Source organism: Mustela nigripes, chromosome 16 (genome assembly GCF_022355385.1).
Source record: "Mustela nigripes isolate SB6536 chromosome 16, MUSNIG.SB6536, whole genome shotgun sequence".
Taxonomy (NCBI): domain Eukaryota; kingdom Metazoa; phylum Chordata; class Mammalia; order Carnivora; family Mustelidae; genus Mustela; species Mustela nigripes.
Genome location: NC_081572.1, coordinates 24,284,274 through 24,294,398, shown reverse-complemented (window position 1 = coordinate 24,294,398; position 10,125 = coordinate 24,284,274). Strand labels below are relative to the sequence as shown.

The following is a 10,125-nucleotide window of genomic DNA, read 5'->3' as shown; positions in this document are numbered from 1 at the left end:
TGCTTTTGGTTTCCTCTCCGTGAGAGACCCAAACCTGCTTGCAAAGGGCAGGCAGGCTCATTCCGGGACAAGAGGAAGTCAGTCTCCGCTCCCTGGGCCCGCGCCTCTCTGCCCCCTGCCCAGAGGAAGGGGGAAACCAGGGGCCCCTCTGGGGGCCCGGCCCCCCAACCCCTTCCCAGCAGAGGAAGCCAAGGTCGGGGCGCTGTGATTGCTCCCTGGGCCTGGAGAGGAAACTGTTTGGTGGGGCGGGGGCCGGGGGCGGGGGAAGGGTTGGGAGACAGGAGGAAGGGGGCTGGCCTGCTTGGGATGGGAGGGGGAGGTGGATTTTCCACTCATGGAAGGGGAGGAAAGGGCAGAGGGTGGGGGCTTCCTTGGGAAGCTCAGGGATGAGTCACCCAGGGCCAGGGGAGTGGAGGGTGGATAGGATATGGAGACCAGGGGCGCTGGGGACTGGAGGGTGGCCCAGCAACAATGGAAACCAGCCAATGCAGCAGCAAGAGGAATCGGCTCAGACACCAGGAAGACACATCCAGAGGTCCCCTGAGAAGCGTTAGCAAACCTCCGAGGGGCTGTGCGTGGAGAAGCCCCGGTGCGCATGCTCTGTCCTGATGGAGGTAAGCCCAGCCAGAGCGTGGGGGTTTCGGATTGGACAACAGGAAGGAATTGGCTTTGAGAAGCACCAGGTTCAAGTTCCAGGTTAACTGGCTGGTCTTAGGAAACAACGGCGGACAGAGCACCAAGCTGGCCTCTAGAGGTCTGAGCTCTCCCATCCTGCCTTTACAGGACAGCTGGACTAGGACCCTTCAGGCTCTTCAATTCTTAGCGCTTCCAGGTGTGAATGGGATTTGGACCCTGGAGTGGGGGAGTCAGGGTGGGCTCCAGGCCTCCTCCCAGCCTCTTCCGGAGCCCCTCCTGTGAACCTAGAGACAGGACAAAAAGAGGATCCCTTACCAACCGTATTGATCTCTTAGGCATCTGCTTCTCGGGAGGGTCCCCTTGCCATGGGGCAGCTGTCAGCCTGAGCAGGAGCTCAGTGTCTATTAGCCTGTGGGTGATGCTGGAAGGAGACGGAGAGAGATATGAGGATATGGGCCCTGTGTTAGGTGGTTGGTGAAGGCAAGGCTCAGAAGGAGGCGTTGACGCCAAGAAGAATGGACACAGCCATTGGAGGTGGCCATGGCCCCAAGGGCTGACAGGCCCAGCATCCGAAGTGAGGGGTCCATTTTTATTGAATAAAGATTGAACTAGGAGAAGCTTGGAAGGTGTAATCACGGGGTTCTAGTGGGAGACACCAGGTCTTCTTGGGTGAGGGAAGTTAGGAGCTGGTCTAGGACTTGCTTCACAGAGAACAGCCTCAGCGCAGGCTCAGAGGTAGCAGAGGGGAGGGCTTGGGAGACAAGGCACAGGGAGGGGAGCGTGTCAGGTTGAGGGTGAGAACTGGCTAGAAGCCAGAGGGGTCTCGAAAGGAGCAAGGCAGGTATAAGGGGCAGGGTTTCTGCTCCAGTGGCAGTGAGGACTTGGAGGCTCAGGCCAGCGGATGGGCTTAGAACCTTGAGCCCATGATCAGCTTAGGCATCAGAGATTTTGGCTTTTAAACCATCTGCTTTATCTGAAGACTTTGAGAAGCTGAGGAGCTGGGAAGCTCAGACATCATCTTGCCTGAGTCGGGGACCAGTGACTTGAAGTGCAAACTCTTTGGCAGGTGAGAGGGGCTGAAGTTGCACTGGGTTGGGATTTAGTCTCAGAATTATTAAAATCGGGCAGCTGGCAGGCCTTCCTGATAACCTTGTCCTCATGATGATGATGATATCAGTAACTGTAACAATAAAAATAATATTATTCTTATTCATTATGTGCCATACAGAGGGTTAAAGTATTTTATATGCATTATTTTCTTAGGACTTACAAAATCACACAAAGTAGGTACTGTTATTATACCCATTTTACAGACAGAGACACTAAGATTCAAGGAGGCTGAGTGACTTGCCTAAGCCTCACATCTTGGAAGGGGCCAGAACCAGGATCAGAAGTGGAATCTGACAGCTCCAGAGCCTTTCTCTTATCCACTAGGGTACACTCTCCCTTGACAGGATCTCTGTTTCCTGAAAACTTCTACCTGTGCCATTATGTGGAACAATAACCTGGCTTCCCGAATCTTATTCACTGAAAGAGACTTCTTTTCTCTTTCTTCTCCACACTGATTCCTGTTTCATCCCTAGACAGAGACTACTCTGAGGGCAGAGTCTGTGCCTCCCCCATCAGACTGGGGGCGTCCTCTCCTCCAGAGCCGGGTCTCATGGTGGTGTGAAGTGAGGGGCTGCGCAGGGAAGTGGGTGGAAGCTGAGGTGTGGAGCGTGCAGGAGGGAGCCCAGGGGAGCCCAGGGCATTTGCCATCCCAGCTGCGGGATCCTTTCCGGAAGCAGGTCTCTCTGGAGCAGGATGGCCCAGGAGCTCAGCGAGAAGGAGCTCCTGAAGATGGAGGTAGAACAGCTGAGGAAGGAAGTCAAGAACCCAAGGAGCCCGGTGAGCCCCCTCTTCCCTTCCCTGCCCCTGTTCTCCATCACATCCGGGTCCTCACAGAGCTGGGACCCCAAGGCGGAGGGAGGCCGCTGGAGAGAGCAGCACAAGCGGCAGGAGAGGGAGGTTTGCCTCTGGGCCAGGGGAGGCCGCAGAGGGAGGCTGGGGTTGAGCCCCGCAGGGGTGCCAGGAGGGAGCCCCACAGCGTGCACAGCTCAGCGCCCCTCGGAGGTGAGACCTCACCCCCCACCCACCGCCTGCCTCTCTCTCTCCTCTCCAGCCTCCATCCCCACCCAGTCCAGGACCTGTTTTCTTGCACCGAGCCAATCGTGGATGCCCACAGATGAACTAGGGCTGGCACCTTTGTTTTCTCACAGATTTCCAAGACGGCAAAGGAAATCAAGGATTACGTGGAGGCTGAAGCAGGAAACGACCCTCTCCTCAAAGGCATCCCTGAGGACAAGAATCCCTTCAAGGAGAAAGGCGGCTGCACCCTAAGCTGAGGGCTCTGGAGGCCCCCCCCACCCCGACCATCTGCCCCTCCTCAACCCCACTCTTCCCCAGGAACCCAGGGCTCCAGGGGCGGGGGGGACACTCTCCACCCTCTCTCGGCCACAGCAGGAGGAGACCCCCAGCCCGTGCACTGGGGAGCCGTTCCCCACTCCTGCCCTTAGCTCTCCACCACCACCCCTGGGTCACTGCGGGCTCCCCTTGGAGGCCCTTGATGACCGCTGCTCTGGCTCAGCAGCCGTGGCACATTCCATGGTGGGGTCCGAAGAGCCCGCCACGCCCTGGGACCCCAGACAGCATCCTTAGAGACGTTGACCCCTCCCTACGGCCCTCCCAGTCTTTCCCTCCACTCTCTTCCTAGGAACCAGCATTCCTATTCATAGCCGTTTGCGTGGAGGGCCCGAGTGGGGGAGGCCCTTCTTCCCCATCTTGTGTCTGACCCTGTGGTCCTCCTCCTAGTCACTTAGATCGCCCCAGAGGGCTGAGGACACAAAGAGTTTGTGACGTCATGAGGTCACGCTCTATTTAATGTTGTGGGGTGTCTGTTCCGTGCTGGGCACTGGGGAGGGCAGAGTAGCAGCGCTGACACAGCGGGAACAGAGTTGGCAGTGAGGTCAGTAAGCGCTTCTGTGCAGAAAGGACCACCAGTGGCGTGGGCCACACGGCAGACAGACACCCAGGGCCATGGGCAAGGTCCGAGGGAACTGTTGCAGGCCAGTGGGCCGTGGGGAGGAATGGGGCACACAGGAGCCCAAGAGGGAGGTGCGCGAAGCCTTAAAGGACCCCCGTGAACTGTGTTCTCCACCCGCCGTGACAGGCATGAAGCAGCCAAGGGACAGGATTTGATGAGCAGGAGGGAGGCTGGCTCCTGGCTAAGGAGGACACGGATTCCTGGGCCTTGTCAGCAAGGAGATTATAGTCTTATGGAACCACAGAAGGCAAGCCGAGAACAGGGCATAAGCTGACACGCCGTAACCCCGGTCGCCCCTCCCCCAGGTGGGATCTGTGTGACACTGTGTGACAATCCCTCCGCCCTAAAGCAAAGGGAAGGAGATCACAGCCCTGCAAGATAGGAGTCTCCCTTGGTTTACAAGTGTCAGCAATTTACCGGGGGTGGGGGGGGAGCATTCTTACCAAAAACCTAACTTCCAGAAGGAAACTCCAACTGTCTTACTGTCCGTGCTTTCCTAGAGGTAAAAACAATACTCACCTGACAATGGCAAGGCCTCCCATATCTTGTAGGTCCTTTCTAGCACACAAAAATTCTTTTGAAAACCTTGTTTTTTCCTTACCCCCAGCTCCCAAGTATATAACCCGCCACCCCTCACAACCCTGGGCCAGCAGCTCTTTCTGCCCACGGGTCCTGTCCCCGTGCTTTAATAAAACCACCATTTTGCACCAAAGGCGTCTCAAGAATTCTTTCTTGGTCGTTGGCTCTGGACCTCAGCCCACCAAACCTCACCTACATTCAAAAACCAAGTCAGAAGGACTCACATGATACAATGCTTTCAGGGCAAAGACGGGGCAGCGGCGGTGGGGGGGCGGGTGGTGGAGAGGAAGGCGAGTTGCATCCTGGGAGAGAGAACCAGTAAAAGCCTCTAGAAGGAGGTGATATCCAGAGCCGAATCCTAAACACTGAAGTTGTAAATGGATGTGTGGTAAATCTGGTTGAAGTGGTCATATCAACAGAGGTATAGAAAGGAGAAGGGAAAGACGTAGGAACCAGGGTTTGAATACAAACACCAACCAGGTTAGAGCGGACTGTCCAGGGAGAGACCTAGATCTTTGGAGGGCCAGATCTAGATCCTTGCTAGAGAAGGTGGAGTTGGAGATAAGCACAAGGGTCTTCTGTCATCCCCCTTCATCTGCTGGGAGTCAGTTGGCAATGTTTGCGTTCTGGAAGGAAACTGGCTTTTGAGGAGATTGAAGGGAGAAAGAATGGAGGCAGAGAGACAATTAAGATGATCATTAGCTTGGGGGAGGCCGTCTTAAGTCTGGATAGGGAGGTGGGGTGAGGAGTTCTTTGGGAAATGAAGTTTTCAGATGTTGACAACTCGCTGAGTGATGGGTGAGGGAGAAGGGAGTCGTCAGGGATGATGAGCTTCTGGCTTGGGAGATGACTAGATAGATGGCAAGTGTGTGAAACTAAACATAATACAGTGACCCCCCTAGAGCCGCAAACTCGCCCAGCTCAGCAGGCCCCCGCCCGAGGGCATGCCCTGGGCGTGCTGGGGAGGTCATGGGCCACTGGTCAGAATCCAGGCTCTCTGGGGAAGTGTCCGCTCCTTTCCCAATTCCCTCCCAAAAATTCCATCCTGACCCTCCACTCACCTTTCTGCAACCTCAAATAGGTTCAGCCAATCTCATTATACTTGAGAGGGAAAAGAAATGAGAAAGAGAAGATTTAAATACAGTAATTCTTTTTTTTTTTTTTTTTAAGACCGAAGGGTGGGGCCCCTGGGTGGCTCAGTCGCTTAAGTTTCTGCTTAAAGGTCAGGTCCTGATCTCAGGGTCTTGAAATCAAGCCCTCATTGGCTCCCTGCTCAGCACGGAGTCTGTCTCTCCCTCTCTGCCTGCTGCTCCCCCTGCTTGTGCTCTCTCTCTGTCAAATAAATAAATAAATAAAATCTTTGAAAAATAAAATAGGGATGGGTAAACATTCCATATGGCTCTAGCTGTAAGAAAGGAAAACCAGGGGACGCCTGGATGGCTCAGCGGGTTAAGCGTCTGCCTTAGCAGCTCAGGTCATGATCCCAGGATCCTGGGATCAAGTCCTGCATGGGGCTCCTTGCCCAGCCAGGAACTGCCACTGCTGCTCCCCCTGTTTGTCCTCGTGCACTCTCTCTCTCTCTCACACACACAAATAAATAAAAATCTTAAAAAAAAAAAAAAAAAAAAAAAAAGGAAAAGCAGGTGTGGGCTACAGGTCACGAGGCTATGGCTTTCTTCCTCCTCCCACCCACCCAGTCCTTGTTCTGCTCCCTCCAGGTGGTATTGCGCTGTTGGGACCTCTTGGCCCTGCGGGGACTCTAACCATTATTCCTGAGGGGTCTGAACCCTGGATGGGGCTCTGCTTACAAGAACAGCTTCTGCTTGCCTTTTCTCAGTGCACAGCACCCAGAGATGCTCTGGGCGTTCTGTTGGTTTCTCCAATACCCTTTCCGTCCACCCCAAGGTGGGTAACAGTCACAGGACCCCTAAGCCTCAAAGTGAGTCATCAGCCCAACACCCTGAACCCCTCTTCTGTTTGACTCTTGCCGAAGGAGCCTCAAATGGCTGAAGGCAACCTGAGCTTCTGCCCCAAAGGAATTATCATGGCCTCAGGGGACCGCATTCCCTCCCTGAGTGCCCAGCCCTGCAAGAGAGCCATTCAGTGGCCCCAGGGATGATGCTGAGAGCAGGTCCCAGGTGTCATCTAAGCCGCCCGACCTCACCCCTGTCCCAGAGATCGGGGGGTTCATACCGGACAAAGAGAAGCACCATGTGTTGTTCGTGTTTTGCTATGAAGCACGGGCAGCAGCTTCACTTGGACAATAGCCCCTCATCTTTGCAAAGTGTTTCCTAGTCGGCACCCCACTGGGGCTTGGCCTGGCCAGTCCTTCCTCCTGCAAAGCCAGCGGCTCCCAGATGATGGACTCATGGTGAGGTCAGCAAATCCCATCAGCATTGACCCCTTGTCTTAGATTTACAGAGAAGTTGCAAAGCTAGGACAGGGGGTTCCCATATCACCCCTCACCCAGCTTCCCCCAACGTTAATGTTTCATAAAACCACATCCTTGTAGTAAGGCGAGGAAGTTAACATTGGGCTGATACCAGGAACTCAAGTCCAGACTGCAACTTGGATTTCCCTCATGTTTTCACTAGGCGTCATTGTTCTGTTCTAGGACCTACATTCCACTTAATGTCTTACTTATTTTTCAGGGAAGGGCTTCTTTTTAAATTTTTTTAAATTTTTTAATTTTTTATTTTATAAAGATTTTATTTATTTATTTGACAGAGGTCACAAGTAGGCAGAGAGGCAGGCAGAGAGAGAGGAGGAAGCAGGCTTCCCGATGAGCAGAGAGCACAATGCAGGGCTCTATCCCAGGACACTGGGATCATGACCTGAGCCGAAGGCAGAGGCTTTAACCCACTGAGCCACCCAGGCCCCCCCAGGGCTTCTTTCTTAAAAAAAAGATTTTGTTTGGGCACCTGGGTGGATCAGTCAGTTAAGCATCTGCCTTCAGCTCAGGTCATGATCTCAGGGTCCTGGGATCGAGACCCACACCAAGCTCCCTGCTCAGCAGGGAGCCTGCTTCTCCCTCTCCTTCTGCCTGCTGCTCCCCTTGCTTGTATCTCTGTCTCTGTCAAATAAATAAATTAAATTGAAAAATAAATTTTAAAAAATAAATTTATTTTAAAAATAAATTTTTAAATTTAAAAATAATAAATACATAAAATCTTTTAAAAATTTAAATAATAAAAAATGCATAAAATCTTTTTTTAAAAAGATTTTATTTATTTGAGAGAGAACAAGAAGGGGGAGGGGCAGAGAGACCAGCTGAGTGGGGAGTCCCATGCTCAGAGGGGAGCCCCATGCTCAGCAGGGACCACCACACAGGGCCCAATCCCAGGACCCTGAGATCGTGACCCATGACCTGAGCCAAAGTAAGACGCTCAACTGACTGAGCCACCCAGGTGTCCCCAGGGAAGGGCTTCTATGTGGAGTTAGTACGTCTAGGACACCATGGCCACCTAGAAGACATTTCATGAATATAGACAGTAGCACTGACAGAAACATGACAAGGAATACAAATCTGATTCCTGAGTAAGTCCCTACTCCAGTGACTCTGTCCCCTCTATTGACCTGCCACCAGAGAACTGGCTGGTTGTCCTTGAGGTCTGGATTGCATGAGGGGCTCAGGGTTATCACCATCACTGGCTCACTGACAGACCTGTCAAGAAAGCCTTGACTGCTCCACTCTTGCAGAACCTCTGTTTCTGTCTCTCTGTTGCTTTGTTTCATGACTGCCAGTCAGCCCAGGGCTCACCTTGTCCAGGTTTTATCAAGAACTTCTGCTGGGACACCTGAGTGGCTCAGTGGGTTAAAGCCTCTGCCTTCGGCTCAGGTCATGATCCTAGGGTCCTGGGATCGAGCCCCGCATCGAGCCCTGCATTGGGCTCTCTGCTCAGCAGGGAGCCTGCTTCCTCCACTCTTTCTCTCTGCCTGCCTCTCTGCCTACTTGTGATCTTGGTCTGTCAAATAAATAAATAAAATCTTTAAGGAAAAAAAAAAAAGAACTTCTTCTGCAGGGGAAACCTTCTGGTAAACCTGTTCATGACACTTGAATATTTTCAGTCTCTGAACTCACCCTAAGGGGACTAGTCACATAGCCCTCCCCAGATGTCCTTGTCTCTTCCAGTCCTTCCGTTGGCCTCTAAGACCTTGATCATCTGACCAGAAGCTGAATTGCTTCCCAGGATCAGAGAGGAAGGAATTCCCTTTCCTGCTGACTTTTAGGTCACCCGAGAAGGGCAGTTCCCAGAGAAAGGGGAATCACTGGGATGCAGACATTCAGACGTGATCAGGGCCTGAGTTGGGGAAGTGGAGTCAGGATGAAGAGGAGGTGATGAGTTGGAGAGATAATTAAGAAGTAACATTTTCAGGGGCGCCTGGGTGGCTCAGTGGTTTGGGCTGCTGCCTTCGGCTCGGGTCATGATCTCAGGGTCCTGGGATCGAGCTCCGCATCGGGCTCTCTGCTCCGCAGGAAGCCTGCTTCCCTCTTTCTCTCTTTCTCTCTCTGCCTGCCTCTCTGCCTACTTGTGATCTCTGTCTGTCAAATAAATAAATAAAATCTTTAAAAAAAAAAAAAGAAGTAACATTTTCAGGGCTTAAAGATTGCTTGAACGTTGGCAGGATAGGAAGGAAATGTCACACGTGACTTCAAGTTTCTGTCTGGGATTACTGAAGGAATGGTGGTGTCACTCATCAGAAGGCCCTTCTCAACAGGTGATTCTAGGTGATTCCCCTTGGCTTCTCCTCCCTCCGCTTTGGCCCTGCTGAAAACCACTGGAGGTGACAGCTGGTAATACGGAAGGAGGGGAGTCCGAGGAGGATGACAGTGTGGGGCAGCATGGGGAGAGGTCAGCGATGGAGCTTGGAGAACATCAGTGACTCAGGATTAAGTAGAGAAGGATGGGCCATGGACAGGACCAAGTAGGGAGGGTCATGGTGTGAGGAGGCTAAGCAGAGACCGGGCCATCGAAATTCTAATGATTCTGAGCCATAAAGTGATCCAAGTCAGGAAAAGGACTCTTGATTTCCCGGTCAACAAACAAACAAACAAACAGCTGAATCGTTTTTAAATTCTGTCACCTTCCGTCCATGCTCCATCCGCACCAGAGTCCCTGGGTGGGATCCCTGGGCCTTAGAAGGAAAAGAGGGGAAGAAGGGAACCGCTGTCTGGTTAATTCAGGGCTCAGCACTTAGGACTTGGAGCTGCCCACAGCTAGAAATCCTTCTTAGTGGATCAGGCAGCCCAGCACCCCCAACCCTCCACCCCCCCAACCTCCCACCCCCCCACCCCGTCTTCCGGGTGTTATCCTTGTAACCTGGAGGAGTTGGGGGTGGGGAGGGGAATAGGCTGCTTAGCATCTTGGTGACTTAGGCAGAGGATATTACCCAACCCTGATCTCAGTGCCTCTAGGAAAATCAGTCCAAGCCCCCTTGGCCTGCCCCTACCCCAATTCCCTACCTGAGCTTGGGGCCTGGAAACAAGACCAGTTTTATGGGTGCTTTCAACCTGTGCTGTCCCATAGGGCCTCCTACTGAGAAGGGCCCCGCGCTTGGTGTAACACTTTCCTTGAAAAATTTTTAAAAGATTTTATTTATTCTTTTTTTTAATAAGATTTTATTTTATTCTTAAATTTTTTAAAAAGATGTTATTTATTCATTTGAGAGAGAGAGAGAGAATGGGGCACGAGCGGCGTGGGGAGAGGCAGAGAGAGAGGGAGAAGCCGACTCCCCGCTGAGCAGGGAGCGTGATGCTGGGCTGAATCCCAGGACCAGGAGATCATGACCTGAGCCGAAGGCAGAGGCTTAACCACTGAGCCACCCAG

General features: G+C 52.8%; 1 protein-coding gene across 5 annotated transcripts; it reads left to right on the top strand.

The window, feature by feature from the left end:
• Positions 1 to 36: 36 nt before the first annotated feature.
• GNGT2 (G protein subunit gamma transducin 2) lies at positions 37 to 4,421 on the top strand. Of its 5 annotated transcripts, none has more exons than XM_059379969.1 (5): positions 37 to 193; positions 784 to 832; positions 1,616 to 1,702; positions 2,424 to 2,523; positions 2,895 to 4,421. In XM_059379969.1, exons 4-5 carry the CDS (start codon positions 2,440 to 2,442, stop codon positions 3,018 to 3,020), a joined length of 210 nt encoding a protein of 69 aa, XP_059235952.1. In that variant the 5' UTR covers positions 37 to 193; positions 784 to 832; positions 1,616 to 1,702; positions 2,424 to 2,439; the 3' UTR covers positions 3,021 to 4,421. The 5 variants fall into 5 exon arrangements, with proteins under 5 accessions (XP_059235952.1, XP_059235950.1, XP_059235949.1 ...); XM_059379967.1 differs by lacking the exon at positions 784 to 832 and adding an exon at positions 495 to 614; XM_059379966.1 differs by lacking the exon at positions 784 to 832 and adding an exon at positions 492 to 614.
• The last annotated feature ends 5,704 nt before the right edge of the window (positions 4,422 to 10,125 follow it).

Bases quoted from the DNA above. Each gene is read 5' to 3' on its own strand.
- GNGT2 (XM_059379969.1), top strand. From the start codon at position 2,440: ATGGCCCAGGAGCTCAGCGAGAAGGAGCTCCTGAAGATGGAGGTAGAA. The intron at 2,524-2,894 runs GTGAGCCCCCTC...GTTTTCTCACAG, and splicing joins TCAAGAACCCAAGGAGCCCG to ATTTCCAAGACGGCAAAGGA.